At 40.6% G+C, this 22,785-nt stretch overlaps 1 protein-coding gene across 1 annotated transcript in view; it reads right to left on the bottom strand.

Annotated features, from left to right (window-relative positions):
• Positions 1 to 12,474, bottom strand: part of MAP4 (microtubule associated protein 4) — a 108,265-nt gene extending 95,791 nt beyond the window's left edge. Inside the window, 1 exon segment of the mRNA XM_036867881.1 lies at positions 12,233 to 12,474. Within this exon segment, the coding sequence (XP_036723776.1) occupies positions 12,233 to 12,455 (223 nt within the window). The 5' untranslated portion in view covers positions 12,456 to 12,474.
• Positions 12,475 to 22,785: the final 10,311 nt, after the last annotated feature.

The raw sequence follows: 22,785 nt of genomic DNA on the forward strand, positions 1-22,785 counted from the left end.
AAGGAATGTAGTGCAGGGAAACAGAGATGGGGATAAAAAGGAAGATTTTCACAGATGTAAAGTCCTGTTTTAACTGAGCACCTTAAATAGTGGATAGATAGCCAACTGAAGCACACAGGCCAGCTTCAACATACTATCACAAGCAGTTAGAAGCAGCAGGAAAGACTGCTAAAAAAATTAATAAAAGATCTATAAATCAAGAAGGGTACCCCCCCCCAGTGGAACAGAAATTACAACGAATATCCAAGAAAATGAAGCAAATAGACCACACTAAGGAGAAACCCCAGCCCAAAGAAGGCATAGGAAAACAGGACTCCAAGATACTCTAGGCTTAGAGACAGCAGCGATGATGGGACTCAGTTAAAAGCTGTCAGGTGAGCCCTCACTTCCCCTATGCTTTCCTTCCCTCACCCCACAATAGTCAGCTTTGTGCCAAACCCAAGATGGGAACAGAGACTGAATGCTTTGGCACAAGAGGAAGCCAACGGGTGAATGGTGATACCCAGAGGAGTTGGGGGGGAGCCCTACACCACACCTGGCAGCACTGTCACACCCCTGCCAGAGGCAGGTGGTAGAAAACAGTCATGTTATCACAGGGACTCTCAAGTATTGCCAAATAACTGAGGAAAACTACTACCAAAAAAGAAAGGCATCACGTTCAAAGAGAATAAATGTCACCCAGTGAAACAATGTTGATACGGCAAATAGGAGACTTTTAAAAAGAAATATGCCATTTTCCTCATACGGATGAAAGAAAATATCACACATCTGTGAAACAAAAGCAAACCCCTAAACAAAGTGAATTATCTAATGACTAACAAATCCTTTCCAGGTTAGGTAGTTTTCAATTCTTTGCTTTTCCAAAATTCAAAGAGGTCATAATGTTTAATAATACTGAGTTATGGAATGCTTAGCATGTAACTCAAAGATCTGAAGACATTACCATAATAAAGCTTCCATTCCCACATACTTAGCTGAGTGAATAAGGTTTTTTGGCTATTATTAGCTATAAAAACAATAGGACTAAATATTGTTAAAACCTTTCCATCCTAACAAAAAATAGTTATCCAGATTTATGGTCTAATCAAGGAAAATAATAGCCCCCATAATCTCATTAGAGAAACATTTCCAATCAGATTCAACTTTTATGGTTGTTAATAATTTGTCAAAAACAACTGTGATAAATGTGATCAACTGGGTACTACTAATATCGATAATTGTGATGACAAATCTCCTAATATCGATAATTGTGATGATAAATCTCCTCTGGACCAAGTTAATGCGTAGGAGCCTTTTGTTACAGAAACTTTTTAAATTAAAGTTTAAGTGTTTTTTTTTGATGTGGACCATTTTTATTTATTTATTTTTTATCTATCTATCTATCTATCTTTGGCTGCATTGGGTCTTCATTGCTGTGTACGGGCTTTCTCTAGCTGCGGCGAGTGGGTGCTACTCTTTGTTGTGGTGCGCGGGCTTCTCATTGCGGTGGCTTCTCTTGTTGTGGAGCACGGGCTCTAGGCACGCGGGCTTCAGTAGTTGTGGCTCGCGGGCTCTAGAACGCAGGCTCAGTAGTTGTGGTGCACGGGCTTAGTTGTTTCGTGGCATGTGGGATCTTCCCAGACCAGAGATCGAACCCATGTCCCCTGCATTGGCAAGTGGATTTTTTTTTTTTTAACATCTGTATTAGAGTATAATTGCTTTACAATGCTGTGTTAGTTTCTGCGGTATTACAAAGTGAATCAGCTATATATCCCCATATCCCCTCCCTCCTGCGTCTCCCTCCCACCCTTCCTATGTCTAGGTGATCACAAAGCTCCAAGCTGATCTCCCTGTGCTATGCAGATGCTTCCCACTAGCTATCTATCTTACATTTGGTAGTGTATATATGTCAATGCCACTCTCTCACTACATCCCAGCTTACCCTTCCCCCTCCCCGTGTCCTCAAGTCCATTCTCTACATCTGCGTCTTTATTCCTGTCCTGCCCCTACGTTCATCAGAACCTTTTTTTTCTTTTTTTTTAGATTCCATATATATGTGTTAGCATACGATATTTTTCTCTTTCTGACTTATTCACTCTGTATGACAGACTCTAGGTCCATCCTCCTCACTACAAATAACTCAATTTCATTTCTTTTTATGGCTGAGTAATATTCCATTGTATATATGTGCCACATCTTCTTATCCATTCATCTGTTGATGGACACTTAAGTTGCTTCCATGTCCTGGCTATGGTAAATAGAGCTGCAATGAACATTGTGGTACATGACTCTTTTTGAATTATGGTTTTGTCAGGGTATATGGCCAGTAGTGGGATTGCTGGGTCATATGGTAGTTCTATTTTTAGTTTTTTAAGGACGCTCCATACTGTTCTCCATAGTGGCTGTATCAATTTAGATTCCCACCAACAGTGCAAGAGGGTTCCCTTTTCTCCACACCCTCTCCAGCATTTATTGTTTGTAGATTTTTTGATGATGGCCATTCTGACCGGTGTGAGGTGATACCTCATTGTAGTTTTGATTTGCATTTCTCTAATGATTAGTGATGTTGAGCATTGGCAGGCGAATTCTTAACCACTGCGCCACCAGGGAAGTCCCAAGACCTACCACTTTAGTTTGCAGACATTCATTACTTGTTAGTCTGCATATTAACATAACCCAAACCTGAACGAAATGATTCTAGTTCAATAACAGATAAAATGACTTCAATTCAGTTTAACGAGCAATGATTGTATATCTACCATGTGCCAAGAGCAGTGATCTCTCTTTAACGCATATCTGACCAAGTTTCCCAGTCCCACCTTATCTCCCCACAGACTGTGAGACTCTGCATGATGTCACTGGATGTGCTTCTCCATGGTTCCACCCTGTCACTTGTCTCACTTGTCATTGTGACCTCTGGTTTCTTATCACTGAGCAACTTGAGGTTGCTGGTACACTTTGAACTATTCTGTGCCTCTTTGCTTTTCCTAAATGTGTCATTCTGCAGGAATATAGAAATAAACAAAACACTATCCCTACTCTAGAGTAGCTTAAGTGTGAGACAACAGATAGCTTAACTATGACCTTACAAGTGCCATGAGAAAGGAAGGTTCAAGGAAGAAAGGCACTTACCAAGGGGAAAATGAAAAGATAAAGGGGGTTGTGGGAGAAGATGGGAGAGGGAAGTCAGGGAATGTTCTTGGAAGATTACATCTAAACCCATTCCTAAAGGATTTTTTGTAGAAGACCACTTTTAGCCAATGCTTTATCATCAACCTCCAGATGTGTATCTTTAGCCCAGAACTCTCCTCTCAGTTCCAGACTCTTTTATCTGGCTGCCTACTGCTCTTGACTAGGTATCTTCTCCACTATCAGATAAGCTGAAATTCTTACCTTTCCCTCAAAATCTACTCCTTTTACAGCCTTCCCAATCTCACAAGATGATAATTCCTTCCTTTCAGTTGCTCAGGCCAAAACCTTGAGTCATCCTGGATTCATCCTTGGCAATGTAAAGTCTTATACCTTCAAAGGAGCAGTTGGGTGACATGGTGTGGGTTAAAGTCAGATGGGAGTGGGTTCAAGGGAGAATGAAAGGGGGGCTTCCCTGGTGGTGCAGTGGTTAAGACTCCGCGTTCCCAATGCAGGCGACCCAGGTTCAATCCCTGGTCAGGGAACTAGATCCCACATGCATGCCACAACTAAGAGTTCGCATGCCACAACTAAGAGTTCGCATGCCACAATTAAGAGTTTGCATGCCACAACTAAGACCCGGCAAAACCAAATAAATAAATAAATTTTTTTTTAAAAAAAGAGAGAATGAGAGGAAAGGAATTGGGATTAGGGAGTAGATACACCTTTTTCAAAGAAGGAGCAGAATAAAAGAAAGTAAATGAGATGGACATAGATTGAGATAGGATTTTTTATGAAGGAAAAAATTATGGTATGTTTGATGCTGATGAATGGCCCAGTTGAAGAGAGGAACTGATGATGCAGGAGACAGAGGAGACAATTGCTATAGCAGTACCCTTGAGTGAGAGCATGAGCAGTTCACTGATGACAATAAAAGTAATACCAGAGTAAAGGGCACAGATAAAAGTAGTTTAGGAGATGGGGGGGTGCATAAACTCTCTTTTGATTGAGTTTACTGATTATCTGTTCTAAAAGTCATCAACTGAGAATATGAACAGGAAAGCAAGTGCTGGAGGTTTGAACAGAGAGAAGATGTGAAATAGCTGTCTAGGAAAGCAGAAGGTTTTATAAATTCATATGAATTAGTAGCAGAGTCCTCAAGTACATGCTCTTTATGCAAATAAGACTCTCATTTACATTTCCTGAACATAAGGTTTATAGGTCTAATAATTCTACCTTTTGATCTAAATAAGTGAACCTTTAGTTTTGAAAAACAGTTATCTATGAGACATTAAATCAATCAGAAAGTATGCATTCATGAAGATGGTAAGGGTCCACAGAAAGAACATGGGGTTTAAAAATCATAAGATCTGGGTTCAGGTTGTGGTTCTGTCACTATAAACTAAATGATCAAATGCAATTCCCTTGTGCTCCCTAAGCCTGAATAGCCTCACCTGAAAGACGGGATAATATCTACTTCCCATGGTCACCAAGAGGACTAAACACAATAACACTGGAGGCAGCACCGTGGCAATTGCACAGTGTTAAGTACATGTTAACTATTATTATTCTCATTGTTGTTTAACTGTAGATTGATCAACTATATTGACTTACCTATAGAACAACTATAGATTGTTGACTGTAGATTGATCACTAAACTACAAAGTAACCTCAAGAGAACACTGAAATTAATTTACTTTTGCCTTATATAAAACTCATTTAAATGACATTACCAGACTAGGTAATAACTGCAAGACTAAGAAATAAGCAATTTACCAGAATAAAATAAAAGCAACACAAGGTTAGAAGAAAATAAAAGGGAGACGGAGATTCTACCATACACATAACACCTAACGATCTCAAAATCTACGCTCAGAAGAGAAGAATAAAAACACTACAACACAAAAACAATTAGGTTTTAGAATAGGAAAAAGCTTTGCATACTTCTCTGGAGATAAGGCTTGGGCTCTAATCATTGGAAATGATTAGACGTACCCTACTGGACGTACCCAGTAGAGTACGTCCTCATTCGAAAGGTGCTATACTGTCTTCTTTCTGATTTCCCAGAGGGACAGACTCCCATTTCATGAAGTGAAAACTTTCTCAGCTAAATACATACAGCACTGAAAACAACACAAGTTTTTTAAACTAATCACATGCTCTGAGATATAAGGATATTGAAATTTACTGTTTTTTTAATCTCTTCTCCTGCAATCTCTTCTCTTTCCCAGCAGTGGGATTTCAGAGTCCCACTGCTGGCAAATCAATTTGGCAGAGAAGGGAAGTAGCAAGAAGGTGAGTGGGCATGTGTGCTGTGAAGAAGAGACCCACAGTGAGTGCGCTTTGGGCAAAATGGGGAGGATTCAGCATGGTCTCAATGCATGACCTCCTTCTTGTGTAAAAGTCAGGCTTGTGCCAACATCGCCCTCTGGTGGCCAATGAAGGTAGTTACAAAGCTCCACAATAGAAAGCCCCAGTCAGTTGAACAATGAAAAGTTCTGTAGTATCTAGTTATCATCCTTCCCAGGACTTACTTAGGCCCTTTCTCCAGGATCAATGTTTCTCAGTCATGGATGTGCATCCAAGTCACTTGCAAAAAGGGCTTGTTAAAAAACAGATTGCTGGGACTTCCCTGGTGGCTCAGTGGTTAAGAATCCGCCTGCCAACGCAGGGGACGCCGGTTCGAGCCCTGGTCCAGCAAGATCCCACATGCCGCGGAGCAACTAAGCCCGAGCACCATAATTAGGGAGCCTGTGCTCTAGAGCCCGCGCGCCACAACTACTGAGCCCATGTGCCACAACTACTGAAGCCCACGCACCTAGAGCCCGAGCTCCACAACGAGAAGCCACCGCGATGAGAAGCCTGCGCACAGCAACGAAGAGTAGCCCCCTGCTCTCCGCAATTAGAGAAAGCCCGCGTGCAGCAATGAAGAATCAACGCAGCCATAAATAAATAAATAAGTATAAATTTAAAAAATAAAAAGCCAATTGCTGAGTCCTATCCCCAGCGTTTGCCTAAGAATTGCATTTTGAACAAGGTCCCAAGTGATACTGCTGGTCCAAGAACCACACTTTGAGAACCACTGTCTTAAGATTAAAACATTCTGTAGAAATAAGTTCTTAGCCTCCTGGAATGTTGGGGAGTAAGTATCCTCTCAATATCATAAGTGCTCTATCTAAGCACATGGAGTACAGAAAAATTAAGTGGCTTACCCACAAATTTGCCAACTATTTGTGTTTAAGGGTCAACAATATGTTAGATGTTCATTCAAACATCTGTGACAATGTTTTGAATGAACAAGAGTGACAGAAGTTATATTGTTACATCTAAGAGAAAGCTTCTGTCTTTTGTCTTCCTAGCCTTGAAAATAGAGCCATATAGAGCTGATATTGAACAAGTATTAGGAAGACAACATTTTTGAAGGAAAAAAAAAAAGTAATACATATGTTCTGAAAAAGTATCTTGAGAATTGTTTCCCAAGGAGACAGGCATTTTAGAAGAAGTTTAAAAACAGTTTCATTTCTAGGTATTTGGTTATTTAGGTATTTTATGGAGGCAATGCTATGGGAAAATACTTGTAGACGCACAACTAAATGGGGGTAAAATGGGAAAGAGTATAGTACAGAAAAGGTATCCCTAGCACCCACACTGTGAACTTGAAATACCATAGTTTCTTGGAGAAATCATTTTTTCCAGATTTGGGGCAAGAACTATACCTGGGGGGAAAAAAAGCAACATTTCCTACTTTGTGCTAAGTGCCATAAAGGCAGTCTCACTTTCCTTCCCCCTCATTTTAAAGCTAAGGGCAATTACAGTAGGTGTATAATAATTAAAAGAAATAAAAACACCATTGCCCAGAGAGTTCCATTATGTGTAACCCACTTAACTAACCTTTCTATATCTAGATGCAGGAAGCTGGTTGATAAATTTCCAGTAGTTGGCCTAAGTTAGCCTGCTGTAAAATCATATCAAGAGCACCAGTGATGGGGCTTCCCTGGTGGCGCAGTGGTTAAGAAGGTTAATTACAGGTTACTCAAATATTTAAAATATCAGCAGGAAAAATTTAATAATTTTTATAAGCAAAACAGTTTCTTAAAAACTCTCCTCCTCTCGGGTCAAGTTCATGGTACATAGATCAAGTCACCCAAGATGAACCACAAGAAAATCTACTGCTACCATCTCATTATCCTCACCCACCTAAGCTGAGTCCCAGGTGGTAGGAGCCACGCACAGCTAAAGGAAGATTTTAAATGAAAAGCAGCAAGCTTCCTCCACCTATGACTGATGAGGGTAAGTTAATGCGGATGGGAAGAGTATCTTAGCCATGACTCAAGTTATTAAAATATTTACTCTGTACCATTTCCTTTCTTCCAACTAAAGTGTTCCTTTTAGGTTAATCAAAGGACAAATAACTCCACTGACCGTTACGGATTAAAAGAGAACAGACATTTCCATTTTCCATTAACGAATCCAATTTTTTTCTTGGAGTAAATATTTATACGGATATAATTTGATTTTAAACTCTCAATAATATTTTTGATCATTTGTGGTTACCCTCCCACCCCCCAAATAAAGCACATATACAAAAAGCAGGAGTTCCTCTTCCACTCAGGCTACAGAAAGCCAGAAGAAATGTCACTCCCACCCTATCAACAACAAAAAACCCAGATCAACTACAAAATCGAACTCAACTACAACAACTCAACTACAAAAACAAACTCACCAGAGAGCTGAGGTTTTAGGGCAACCAAGTAGTGTGGAATCCAAAGAAAGACATTCCCCTCAAGGAGATATGGGAGGTAAGCAATAGTTCTCCTGTGTCTCACGTGCCATGCAAGCAGGTGAGAAGAATTCAACTAAAGAGTTTAACGATTTGCTAAAGGCTAAGTGAAGGCTAGCGTGAGAGTAAAGGGTCCCTGGGATCCACAGACACAAAAGGAGTTCATACCCACTCGCAGGTTAGAAAGACTGGAGGCAGAGGGGGGACCAGAGAGCTGCTCTAGGTGGTGCAGACCTGGAAAAAGCTGCCACTAAAAGCAAAGGCAAGAAGCCCTGGCCCCCAGGACTCCTCTCTCCTACGCAAACAGAAGCTTTAAGCTGCTGGGGGAAGAGTATCAAACCCTGTCAGCCCCAGGGCCCGGGTGAAGACCCACCGCAGCTGGGGAAGAAGTTAACAAGAAAACCCCTTCTTACCCTAGGGGAGGAGCCAGAAAGAGTCCTAGCCCAGGATCCTATGCCAATACCTTTAGAGAACGCCATCCATGTAAGAGGGATAGTGTGACTGAGAAAAAGACGCAACCACAAGACGCATGCACACAGGCCTGAGCCTAAACCAAGACCAAAAAAACAAAAATAAAATAACTCCTGCCTGCTACCAGGCTATCCCTCTTCTGATAAGGGAGGGGAGAGCATGGAGAGAGATCCTTCTGAGACACAGGTGCACAGTAGGGCCAAAAGCTGGGAGTGGAACAAGAACTTTGAGAAAAGAACTTTTGAGAAAAGCTTTCCAGCACCTCAGTCCCTACTCTACACACCAGAAATGGAAGAATTTGAAGCCAGTAGTGCACTGAAGATCATCATAGCAACAACAAAGCCCAACCCTAGCTCAGCCCTGGCCTAAATTGACTCAACCCCTTCAACCCTTTGAAAGTATTAATTAACTAGTAAAAGAAGAGAGTTGCCCATTGTTGGGTTGTACCCCGCAGGCCTACAAGGTCTGTGCTTGCCCAGCTCTAAAACTGAAGAAAGAGCCCAGAGTCAGCAACAGAGACATCAACGGTGTAATGGATGGGGGACCTTACACAGCTGAAGCAAGGTCCTGGAGCGACACCCCACCGTGTGCAGCAGACAGCAGGCAGGACATGGTAGCAGTCTTCACTACCGGCGGGGGGTGGCGGGGACTACCAGTTATAGGAGAATTACGTCAGATGGGTTCATTAGTTACCAGGGAAACCAGCAGAGGTGCACGCCCCTCACTACCCCTTTGATAAAAATAGTCACCAGCTGGGGCGGGGGCAAGAGTGTAGGAAGGTCGGGCATGTGAGTAGGGTACCGGTGAAGCAGGCACTGGTCAAGAAGGGGATGTACAGAGAGCAAGAGAACAGCCATCTTGAGTGGCCTGACCATACACTCATTTCCAGGCATAAATATTTTATTTCAGTCTCTACTGTTTTACATGTGAGGTCCAGCATCCACTCAAAAATTAAGATACACATAAAAAGTACCAGAAAAAAACAGTAAAGAGACAAAATAATCAGACTGAGAGATGACCCAGATGTTCAAATTACCGGACAGACATTTAAAATAATTATGATTAATGTGTTAAAGTCTATAGTGGAAGAGATAGAAATATGCATTAACAGATGGATAATTTCAGCAGAGAGATGGAAACTCTAAAAGTCAAACAGAAATGCTAGAAGTTAAAAACAGTAAAGATATTAAAGATAAAGAATGCCACTGAGTGCTCATCATTAGACTCAACGCAACCAGGAAAAAAATCGGGGAATTTGAAGATAGATGAAAAGAAAGTACCCAAAATGAAACACAGAGCATCCAAGGACTGTGGGACAATACTCAAAAATCTAACAAAAATGTAACTGGAATCCCAGAAGGAGAAGAGAGAAAGAAAGAGGCAAAGCGCAGATCAAGCTCAGAGAAGCCAAGAAGGACAAATAACAAAATATCACCTAAACACAAGACATTCAAACTGAACAAAATATCACCTAAACACAACACGTTCAAACTGCTAAAAACCCAAGATAAAGATAGCCTTGAAGGTGGGGGGGCGGGGGAGAAAAGTGATCAAGATTGTAACAGATTTCCCATAGGAAACCATGCAAGTAGGACAACTAATTTTCTTCTAAATTACTGAAAGAAAAAAGTAACACAGAATAGACACGTAGCAAAAAGTACCTTCCAAAACTTAAGGTTTGTTTTTCAAATAAAACAAAGCTGAGATAATTCACTGCTAAGCAGATTTGTACTATAAGAGAAGAAGTGTTACAAGTTTTTCAGGCAGAAGGACTATGGTGCTAGACAGAAATTTGGGTCTATACAAAGAAATGAAGAATGCCCAAAACGGTAAAAATTAGAGTAAAGGTATATTTTTCCCGTATTTTTATTCATTCTAAAAGGTAATTGACAAGCTAAAGCAAAAATAGTAACAAGGTAGGTAACTAACATAAGTCCAATTATGTGTATGACAATAACACAAAAAATGGAAGGAATTGGACATTTACTATCTTGCATGGAATTTTACAGTATACATGAAATGGTAGAATATTACTGGAAGGCAAACTGAAAGAAATTAACATACACAGTAAATTCTAGGTCAAATATAAAACAATTTTTAAAAGAAATATACATAATAAGCCAATGTTGGAGTTAAAACAATATTATAAAAAATATTCAGGGACTTCCCTGGCAGCACAGTGATTAGGAATCCACCTGCCAATGCAGGGGACATGAGTTCAAGCCCTGGTCTGGGAAGATACCACGTGCCGCAGAGCAACTAAGCCCGTGCGCCACAACTACTGAGCCTGAGCTCTAGAGCCCGCAAGCCACAACTACTGAGCCCGCATGCTGCAACTACTGAAGCCCACGCGCCTAGAGTCCGTGCTCTGCAACAAGAGAAGCCACCGCAACGAGAAGCCGGCGCACTGCAACTAGAGAAAGCCCGTGCACCGCAACGAACACCCAACACAGACAAAAATAAAATAAATAAAATAAGTAAATTTAAAAAAAAAAAGCCTATTTTAGGTGGTTGCCAAAGGTGAGGGGTGGGCAAATGGGTGAAAGGAGTCAAAATAAATAAGATAAAAAATTTATAAAATAAGTCCTGAGGATACACTGTATGGCGTGGTGTCTATAGTTAATAATAACACTGTACTATATTTGAAAGTTGCTAAGAGAGTAGATATTAGCAATTCTCATCACAAGAGGAAAAAAATTCAAACTATATGTGGTGATGGATGTTAACTAGACTTGTGTCATCATTTCACAATATATACAAATATTGAATCATTATGTTGTATACCTGAAACTAATATAATGTTTTATGTCAATTATATCTCAATTTTAAAAAAATGCTTATTTTAGAAAAGAAATGTTTCAAATCAATGATCTAAGCTGCCACCTTAAAAAACTAGAAAAAGAGCAAATCAACTAAAAGTAAGCAGAATGAAGGAAATATTAAAAGATACAAGCAGGCATTGAAGACAGAGAGGACATGACAAGAGATCCTACAGACATTAAAAGAATAAGGTAATATTATAATTTTATCTCCATTAATTCGATAACTTAAAGGAAACAGACCAATTCCTTGAAAGATACAAAACACCAAAGCTCACTTGAAAAGATAGAAAACTTGAACAGTTCTGTATCTCTTAAACGAACAGAATTCCCAGTTAAAAACTTGACAGAGAAAACTCCAGATCCAGATGACTTCACTGACAAAGTCTGTCAAACATTAAAGAAAAAAACATCAATTCAACACAAACTGTTCTAGAAAACAGAACAGGAGGGAACACTTCCCAACTCATTCTATGATGTCAGCATGACCTCAGTTCTAAAACCGGACAAAGGCCTCACAAGAAAACAACAGACCAATATCCCACATGCACATAGATGCAAAAATCCTCAATCAAATGTTAGCAAATCTGACCCAGCAATATATAAAGACAGCAAATCTCCTTTAAAGGATTTAACCCATTTTTTAATCCTGACCTAGGATTACTCTCAAAGACAGGTGGCATCTGACTCTGTTCCAAATTGTCTTGGTATAAATACAGAATTTAAAGTATCTAACTTTACAAAGCTACTTTCAAAGAAAAGGCACAGCAGACAGTTTAATTTAGGAAATTAAGAGGCAAATTATATAGCAGTTGAGACATTATAGAAGAAACTTTAGGGTTAAGAGTGATCTACAGTTTCAAGAACACATACTCTACTGAAGGGTAATGAACCTACCTCCTTGGTTTCCAAGAAATTTAGATAAAGAGAAAGTTGCTAGCCTATACTAAAAAACTCAGTTCAGTTTCCTCAAAGGTTTCTAAGATTATGACCCAAAGCGTAATCCCTTATCTACTTTCTGAACCTATCTATCCAGTCTGGCTTAATTACTTACCTTCAGCCTGGCTAGTGTCTGAGCATGGTTTCTTCTTTGACTCCGAATTCCCGGTTTTCTCATCAACATCCAGGAGAGGAATATAGTCTGTTTTTCCAACAGTTTCTCCCACAACATCATCAAAGGCCTCTGCCTCCAGTGTGGCAATAAAGTCCCGTTTTATCTCTTCCTCAATTTCTGGAGGTGGCTCTGTTAATGCATCTGCAAGACTGAGGTCTGCCATTCTGCACCACTGCAACTGCCTGGTTAAGGGGGAAAAAAATGTTTCATATGATGAGAACTGCAAAGGGAAAAACATTCCTAGAAACTCTTGTCATCATTTTTAACAAAAAAGGAATTAAAATCTAAAATTTTAGAGCTAAAAGAGACTCCCCCATTTTATAGATTAGAAAATCACAGCTCCGTAACAGTCTTACCCAAGGTAAACACTTTTTCTTGCATCTCTGGGAGGTAAACAGAGCAAGTGCCATTTTGTCCTTTTCAATAATAAGAAAAATGAAGTGCATAAAAACCCCTCAATTTATCCAAGGTTACAGCCAGTAAGATTCAAATCAGGTCTTTTGATTTCAAGCCTTAGAACCCTTTCAACTATTCCATTTATCTTAATTTCCAAATAATGTCACAGAATAATTCTTAAAAATATATACAAAAGGCGGTCAGATTAGGTTATATTCCCATTTTTTAAAAAAACGGTTAATTACTATCAGGCAAATGAAGTCACTTTTCTTTACCAGGGACTAGGAATATGGACCTTATCTTGTAGGGGTAAGTAGTGCTTCATGAATCACTTGGACATGGCTGTCAACCGAACTACACTTACTAGTTCCCTGTTGGCATGAAAATACAGAAAATGTTCCCTGAATTAGCTAGGGGAGGCAGTCCCTCTCTGTGGTCATGTACATTAGCATCTTTGCAGAACACCAGGCTTTCCATTTTTAAACATAACCTGAAATTAAAAAGTATATGGGGGACTTCCCTGGTGGCGCAGTGGTTAAGAATCTGTCTGCCAATGCAGGGGACACGGGTCCAAGCCCTGGTCCGGGAAGATCCCACATGCCACGGAGCAATTAAGCCCGTGCGCCACAACTACTGAGCCTGCACTCTAGAGCCCGCGAGCCACAACTACTGAGCCTGCGCTCTAGAGCCCGTGAGCCACAACTACTGAAGCCCACGTGCCTAGAGCCCGTGCTCTGCAACAAAAGAAGCCACCGCAATGAGAAGTCCATACACTGCAACGAAGAGTAGCCCCCACCTGCCGCAACTAGAGAAAGCCCGTGCGCGGCAACGAAGACCCAATGCAGCCAAAAATAAATAAATAATTTATATTAAAAGAATAAATAAATAAATAAAATAATAAAACACATGCAAGAAAACTGGTAGAAATAAAAGGAGGAACAAATTACACAAAGCTTGCAACCTCTTGTCTCAGTAATCACTACAACAAACTTTCTTCCTTAGTATTAGCGTTTGTCTTGTGCAAGTAGTCCATTATGGTGGGAAAATGCATAACTGTAAAAGTTAAAAGCACTGTAGGTTTTTACAGCTTAGTAAAATCAATCTTTCAAGAGAAAAACTTAAGATTATTCTTAGGAATTTACTATAAATTACATGGATTTAAGCATGCAGTAAGAAAAATAGGAAGCTATGAAATATTGATTCATTTAAAGTTTTATTGGGACTTCCCGGGCGGTCCAGTGGTTAGGACTTGGCACTTTCCGTGCCGGGGCCTGGGTTTGACTTCTGATCGGGGAACTAAGATCCCACAAGCCGCGCGATGAAATAAAAAAAAAAAAGACTCATTTAAAGAACTTTGGGGCTTCCCTGGTGGCACAGTGGTTAAGAATCTGCCTGCCAATGCAGGAGAAGCGGGTTCGAGCCCTGGTCCAGGAAGATCCTACATGCCACGGAGCAACTAAGCCCGTGCGCCACAACTACTGAGCCTGCGCTCTAGAGCCCGCGAGCCACAACTACTGAGCCTGTGTGCCACAACTACTGAAGCCCACGCGCCTAGAGCCTGTGCTCCGCGACAAGAGAAGCCACCGCAATGAGAAGCCCGCGCATCACAACTAAGAGTAGCCCCCGCTCGCTGCAACCAGAGAAGAGCCCGCACGCAGAAACGAAGACCCAACGCAGCCAAAAATAAAATAAATAAAATAAAAATAAAGAACTTTGTAAAGGCCTGACATATGTCAAAGGGTTCCATAAAAAGGAACTGCTTTTCCCTTTTCTATCTATGATAGCTATCATTACCAGTTAGCCTTTGAAAGCTGTTATGAACAAAAACCAATAATGTCTATAATTAAGCAGTTTCATTGTCAAAGAGAATTTGTAAGGACACCTGTACCATCTTTAACAACATACAATAAGAGCCCAACAGATTTATTTTTCCTGGAAATATGTAATTATGACACTTACTTCATGCAATCTTCTCAGACTTTTCCTAATTTAGGACACTGGTGAAAATACAGACAAAACCAGCAATACATTTTAAACCTCATTTATCTGAGTGCGGATTCTCAAAGGGCAACTTTTTATTCACTGTAATCTTTCCCCTCCTCCCCACCTCCCAACCTCCCAAACCATTTTCTGGGCTGACATGTGTTTCATGGAATATGAACAGCAGCTTAAATTCAGCCTAAGAGGGTAAAATTGATAGAAAATTAGACAGCTGGAAGTGGGAAGGTCACTTGACTCCCAGTACACGCAACCAACCACCCAGCATCTGCATCTCAAAACAGTTTAGCTATTCTTTTCATGTCATCACATATAAATAGAAGTATGATTTAAACACACACACACACACACACACACACACAATCTACTTACAGAAAATGACCCTGTAAAAGCAATACTAGCTAGTGGAAGTGAAAGTACTGGCTTTTAGCCAAAAAGCCCCAGTTTTCAATAAATTAAAGAGAAGACTACTCAATTTTATAGTTATTCTATTCTAAAATATGTGTAAGTATAATAAATTCCTTAGGTGCTCTGCAGATCTGTTAAGCTGGTTCTGCAAGTGCTCCAGAATTGATCTTAATAACTTCATGACTGAATGTCATCCCACACTTAACAGAATCATTTAAGGTCACAATATTTATTCATGCCTTAAAACGTTTAGTTATGTATTCTATGGACAAATGGATCTGACACAGTGTTCTTCTCAAATCTGGATATACAGGAAAATTCAAAAACATATCCTTGTGAATGAGAAGTATCTACTTTAAAAAAAATTCTCTCATTGACTATTTATGCTTTTCCTCCTCTATTTGTATAGATAATAGAGAAAATTAACTGAGTTTGGATTTTTTTAAATTTAGTACAGTTGATTTACAATGTTTCAGGTGTACAGCAAAGTGATTCAGTTCTATACATATTCTTTTTTTGTTGATAGGAGGCAAGAAACGAAAGCTGGTTAAAGAAGTTTCCATGCTTCACTAGTTCAGTCTGATTCTCACTATGGCTTTGAGTGAGTCACCTTCCAGGGCTGAGTTCCCTAAGCTGTAAAATGAGAGTGGTATGTTAAATGGTTCCTGAGGTTGACTATTCTGTAAGCTACTTATAATTCAGTTTCATCACTTAAATTAGAAATAAACAAACAAACTTCATATAGATCCTCTGTGTGACTATTATTTTATACATCAAGTACTCTCAATTATAACTGGGTTCAGGTTTATTAAAAGGTAAAAAGCCTTTCGGCAAAGGGAGAGACTAAAAACCAACTACCCAGTGCACAGTGCCTGCTTGAGCAAATCTGACTAGAGCTTAAGAAACTCCACCCAGTTCTGGCTAACATCAAAGGAGACTTGACACCACTCTGCCAGAAAATAAGCCCCATATTATTTAACCAGGCACCAAGAGCGTACCGTTTTCAAGCATAGCACTCTGGACATCTGATCTTTCATTCTGACTTCATGCCTGATGTGAAACTATCTGGTGAGAGCATTTTGAAAATACCTAGGTAAACCAAGGCAAGAGGAAATGACAGGACATGATGATGAAGCACAGAAGTGAATTTGGGCCTCTTGACTATTCTTTTACTATTAATAGCTATGTGCTCATAAAGAGTAAATAAGAATACATAATGAGATCACAAGTGCCTTCTCTGTTGTATGGTTTTCTTCAGATCACAAACTCTGGAATTAATTACTGAACTAAAAATATTTTCTAGGTCTATACAGATTAAATAGTGTTCATATCTAACGTAAATGCACAGAAGTATGGGCAAGTTTTCAAGCTCCCAGAAGTCCTTGTGAAAATTTTAGGTCAGTCATATCTATAGTCACTCAGTTGGGATCTGTGCTCATTCTGGCTGATGAGAAATTAGCATTCTAGTTTGCAAATGGCCTGTTGTTGCCTCTGTCCTCCCTTACTAACCTCCCCCCATCCCCACCCCTGACCAAAGGTGCTGCTTTGAAACTAAACTGGAGGAAGAAAACTCATGAAAAGGAAGAACACAAGCCTAATTCCCACCAACATACTCACACACTTTTCATAACCACTGTAATATTTTCATTTCACTCGGTCACATTAGTCAAACTTCTACCAAGATTCAAACTTCTACCAAGATTCATTCAATGCGGCAGCCAGCATTCTCTTTTAAAGCACAGAATCCTATTTCACAATTTAAAGGGGGGTAATAAGGGGACATACACCCCTTGAAGGACCATCATTCCACCTTATGTGAGTTTAGTTAGCAAGTAGCTTTCCTCCTAACCCCAGAGATAAATTCCATTGAAAGTGTCTGAATTTCTGGTTTTAGGGTAAAAAGGAAGAAACATAATTTAGCAACATGGAATATTTCAGGGAACAAAGCAGATCTGGATAAGGTACCAAAGTAGGGAGAAGGTATGTGGGCCCAGAGACCCTAGGAGGTAAGAGAAAGGGAGGTGACACAACGCCAAAGGCAAGCTCAACACCTTTCAAAACACTGCCTGTCAGTTTTAGAAAAAAGAAAGAAACTTTCTTCTCAGTAATTGGGACTAGTTTAGAACCAAAATTATCATTTATAACATTGTTTATCTAAGGAAGATGTATTCTGAGTTCCAAATAACCAATTTAAAAAAGAAACATTTAATAATAATTCTTAAAGGTAGGAGACTGTTCATAATACTCACTTAAATTGTACCCATGATGGATATTCTGTCCTGTTTGGGGGGTGGGGGTGGGGTGGAGGGGTGAGTTATGGACAAGACACAGAACTGTAAAGATATGTGGGCTAATATTTTCTTCTACACTTTTTTTTTCCATGACAGAGAATTCTGAAGCCAGCACTAAGCTGCTATCCCAGGAGAGTGCTGTGGCGAAAATGCAGGGCTTGTTCCTCAAGCTTGGAAGAAACCCAGCATCCCAGACAGTCCCAGAGACCATTTATAATCTAACATGCTTAAAGGTATAGTCTGCATCATAAAGATTTCATATTCAACATGAGATTTTTTTAGTTTGCCTAGCAAGCTTTCAGTTACTAAATGGGGACTTTATTCCTCAGATTTGTTTTAATGAATTTCTTTCAGAGGCCTATTACGTATCAAGCTGAACCTTATTTGTCTGGAGGCTGTGTTCTGTTTTTAATTTATTTAACTAGAAAACCCTGATTTATACTTTCAATTGAAACAGTATTTCATTCGAAGTAAAACCAAATATTTATTAAGGACCTCTAGAGGTCCTTATACAGCTCACAGGCACTTATGATCCCTGAAGCTAAGCTAAATTTCTCCTGCTCCTCCCCAGAACCAGACTGGAAACAGCAACAGACAGCTCAGCAACATCTTGATTGTCCTGAGCAATAAACTCCAAACCCCCTGTGGAATATATTAACTTTCCACCCCCAGGTGCCTCCCTACCCACTACAAGGACAACAGCTGTACTATGACCAAGTGATGGAATTTCCAGGCTCGGCGGGGTTCTGTTCATCACCACCATTTGTCCTGCTCATCATAGGATTAGCAACAGGAGAGAGCCCTTGATTACTAGAATAGCTGAGGCCATCAACCAGTGACATTCCTATATGAAAGAACACAGTGATACACATTTCTTCCATGTAGTCCCCAAAGCAAAGTGTTCCTTTTCCCACTGCAAGTTTAGGAAGCCCTGTCCTGTAAGTATAAAAACACTGCACACACATGCACACACATATTCACATACCTAAGACCTTGCAGCACAAGGCTTAAAGCCTAGCTTACTTACTTACAGGGACTATCCAGGCAGCTTAGATTCAGTCCTGACTGAATGCATTTTGCATCTCTAAACAAGCACCTGCCACATTTCTATCCAAGTGAATTTGAATCTATTTCCCCAAGAAGAAGAATCTACACTAGATACCTCCCACTGTTAGCCATGTGATACAGATGGCATGATGTCTGCTGAAGTCCGGTTATATGCGCCAAAACAAGAGATGACAATGACACAGCACTTACATTTCTGTTATAACTGTCCTCAAGACCAAATCTTCAATTTTATCTCAATTTTTTTAAAAGAAGAACGAACCTTAAGATGATTCTCAATACCTAATGCCCCCAAATTTTGAAAAAAGAAAGTATTTTTTAATACTTTCATCCCAGTTAGTCTAACCTCAGTCTAACAGACAAAAAAACATTCAGAGTTTGCTTACTCTTATCCATAAATTATTTCTAAGCACTTAAGATCTCTAAAGGCTTTTTAAAAAACACCAGTTCAAATAATCTAGGATCCAATTCCCTCACTTTAACAGATGACAAAAAAGGAATCAGAGAAAATGAATCACTTATAAATGAAACCAGGATTGAGGATCAGGCTAAGAGGAGACCCAGAGAACACCAGACACAGATGCAGGGTGTGACAAAACTGGCAAAATCTTGGAATTTTACAGTCTCTGCTTTAACCTGACACAATGATATCACTATACTTCAAAATCAATTTTTTTGCTCTACCTTTTCTTCTTAAAAGATGAAGGCAGTTGGGAAGAGTCCTGAATATCAGGAAAACATATCAGTTGATTTAAAAGGACCCCAATGCCTATTTAAAAACAAAACAAAACTCCTTAGTGTGATATCAAGGCCACACAATCCTAGAAGACCCAGTCCTACCACCTACTACAAGCATCAGCAGTTTTCCACTTGGGGCTCCCTATATTTTAGTCACATGGGACCAGCTGCCATTTTACAAGCAGACCATTGACTTCATCACTGTATACTCTTGCTCATATTGCTCTCCACACTTCAAATTCTCTTTACTTCCTCCTTGTTAGTCTTGAAATTGAGGTCCACATCCTATCACCTTTTCTCTGATTCCTTTTTAGAATCTGTTCTCCCAGTACTATTCAGAACTAATACATCGTCTATACTTCTATTGTAACAAACAGTACAGTCTGATCTATACTGTAGTGAGCTGTACTAGCAGCTCCTGTAACCTACTAGGCCCCAAAGGGGAAAGACCATGTCTAAGTGATGTGTATATCTTCTCTTAGTGGATTACTTTATACAGAAGATGGGCCAAAACAGCAAAACCCAACAAAACGAAGGGGCTAACTAAACAGACAGTTCTAAAATGGTAAATGGAAGTTAATTAAAACCATGTCTAATCTGAAATTAATCAGAGATGCCAAAGCTACAAAAAGTCAGAACTGGAAAAAGAATCAACAGCAACTTCCCTGGTGGCGCAGTGGTTAAGAATCCGCCTGCCAATGCAGGGGACACGGGTACGAGCCCTGGTCCAGGAAGATCCCACATACCTTGGAGCAACTAACCCTGTGAGCCACAACTACTGAGCCTGTGCTCTAGAGCCTGTGAGCCACAACTACTGAGCCCGCGTGCCACAACTACTGAAGCCCACATGCCTAGAGCCCACGCTCTGCAACAAAAGAAGCCACTGCAATGAGAAGCACACGCACCACAATGAAGAGTAGACCCCGCTCGCCGCAACTAGAGAAAGCCCGCATGCAGCAAAGAAGACCCAACACAGCCAAAAATAAATTAATAAAAATTAATTAATTTTAAAAAAAAACCTCAAAGAAAAAAAAGAATAAACAGATTAAAGGTGGAAGGTCATCAGTAATTAAGAATATTCACCTCATTTCTCCTACTTTCTAAACATGGCCTGTGCCAGAGCAATCATGAAAAGAAAGCCAACAGGGAGTAACCAGACAAGCCAGCTCTCCGTGCTGGTCATCTTATCATTATTAGGCAGGGCAACAAAAATAGCTCTCTGCTTTTAGAAAAGCACAACAACATGATGCAATGTGACAAAAACAAATCGTTTTTTGTTCAAGAGATCAGCTACCACCATCATGTTACTATCACTTTTATAATTATTGCAATGTTAAATCTCTATAGTATCAGCTCACATGTCTCTGTCAAGGAGTAACAAATATATTATGGAATTTTAAGCTACTTAGGCTTGGGGAAATTGGATGAAGTAATCACAATTGATCAGCTCTTAGCTTTTTTTTTTTTTTTTTTTAAAGATACCCTTGTTTTTTATTTATTTTTATTTTTATTTTTGGTTGCATTGAGTCTTCGTTTCTGTGCGAGGCCTTTCTCTAGTTGTGACAAGCGGGGGCCACTCTTCATCGCGGTGCACGGGCCTCTCACTATCGTGGCCTCTCTTGTTGCGGAGCACAGGCTCCAGATGCGCAGGCTCAGTAATTGTGGCTCACAGGCCTAGTTGCTCCGCGGCATGTGGGATCTTCCCAAACCAGGGCTTGAACCCGTGTCCCCTGCATTGGCAGGCAGATTCTCAACCACTGCGCCACCAGGGAAGCCCCAGCTCTTAGCTTTTGAGAACTATTTTATTTAAGAAAAACCTCTCGGGACTTCCCTGGTGGCGCAGTGGTTAAGAATCCGCCTGCCAATGCAGGGGACACGGGTTCAGTTCAAGCCCTGGTCCAGGAAGATCCCACATGCCGATGAGCAACTAAGCCCGTGTGCCACAACTACTGAGCCTGTGCTATAGAGCCCGTGAGCCACAACTACTGAGCCCATGTGCCACAACTACTGAAGCTCGCAAGCTCTAGGGCCTGTGTGCCTCAACAAGAGAAGCCACCGCAATGAGAAGCCCACGCACCACAACGAAGAGTAGCCCCCGCTCGCCAGAACTAGAGAAAGCCCGTGCGCAGCAACGAAGACCCAACGTAGCCAAAAATAAATTTAAAAAAAAAAAAAAGAAAGAAAGGAAAAAAAGAAGTCTCCATCGGGGCTTCCCTGGTGGCGCAGTGGTTGAGAATCTGCCTGCCGATGCAGGGGACACGGGTTCGAGCCCTGGTCTGGGAAGGTCCCACATGCCGCGGAGCAACTAGGCCTGTAGCCACAACTACTGAGCCTGCGCGTCTGGAGCCCGTGCTCCGCAACAAGAGAGGCTGCGACAGTGAGAGGCCCGTGCACCACGATGAAGAGTGGCCCCCGTTCGCCCCAACTAGAGAAAGCCCTCGCACAAAAACGAAGACCCAACACAGCCAAAAATAAATAAATAAATAAATAAATAAATAAATAAATAAATAAAAAGCCAATGTTTAAAAAAAACCTCTCCATCAAGTGAAGTTTCTCTCTGAAGTTCAGAGCCACAGTATGCCACACTTTATTGTAGAAAATGTCAGTGAAAGTGAGGGGAAATGGAAGCTAGAACTAAGAGGAGATAGGGATTTGTGCTGATACTTCTGTAATTACTTATCTACAATGTGTGTCTCTTTCAGAGCCCGCCTTGGACTCTGAGTTCTGAGATGCAAAAGACAGCATCTTTTTCACCTTTTATCCTAGGCATCTAGTACAATAAAGGGGCACCTCATAGGCATTCATTAAACGCAGAGGCATTCTGCTGGTTGTGCTTTGTTCTATATCACGACACCAGCCTTTTCTTGCTGGGGCCGACATTTTTTTTTTTTTTTTTTTAATTTAACAATTTTCATGGCTACACTTTTTTTTTTTTTTTAATTTATTTTTTGGCTGTGTTGGGTCTTGTTTCTGTGCGAGGGCTTTCTCTAGTTGCGGCAAGCGGGGGCCACTCTTCATCGCGGTGCACGGGCCTCTCACTATCGCGGCCTCTCTTGTTGGGAGCACAGGCTCCAGACGCGCAGGCTCAGTATTTGTGGCTCACGGGCCTAGTTGCTCCGCGGCATGTGGGATCTTCCCAGACCAGGGCTCGAACCTGTGTCCCCTGCATTGGCAGGCAGATTCTCAACCACTGCGCCACCAGGGAAGCCCTGGGGTCGACACTTGTCCAGCTAAAGGAGCCTGCTGGCTCTTCCTTCCACTGTTGGTCCTAGGCACGGAATCAGCATTGGGGCACAGTAGCTCAGCTCTTCTGAGCAGGAAAGAAGATGGCATAAACTCTATGGGAGTACTTAGTAGGCATTTTGTAGAACAACCTTAGTGGTGGTAAATGTCTTACCTTTAACATAAAAGTACCTTACAGATGCGCTCAAAAAGAGGGGGGAAAAAGCCTATAAGTAAAAAATAAAAACAATACTTTTAAGTGAAAACTGAACAAGCAAAGTAAAAAGTCAAAGGAATCTTTCAAGTTATTATTTACCATAACTTTGAACATTTTACCTGAAATAGAGGAAAAGATCTGAGTTAAAAGTGAAAAGC

This window comes from Balaenoptera musculus, chromosome 11 (genome assembly GCF_009873245.2).
Source record: "Balaenoptera musculus isolate JJ_BM4_2016_0621 chromosome 11, mBalMus1.pri.v3, whole genome shotgun sequence".
NCBI classification, from domain to species: Eukaryota; Metazoa; Chordata; class Mammalia; order Artiodactyla; family Balaenopteridae; genus Balaenoptera; species Balaenoptera musculus.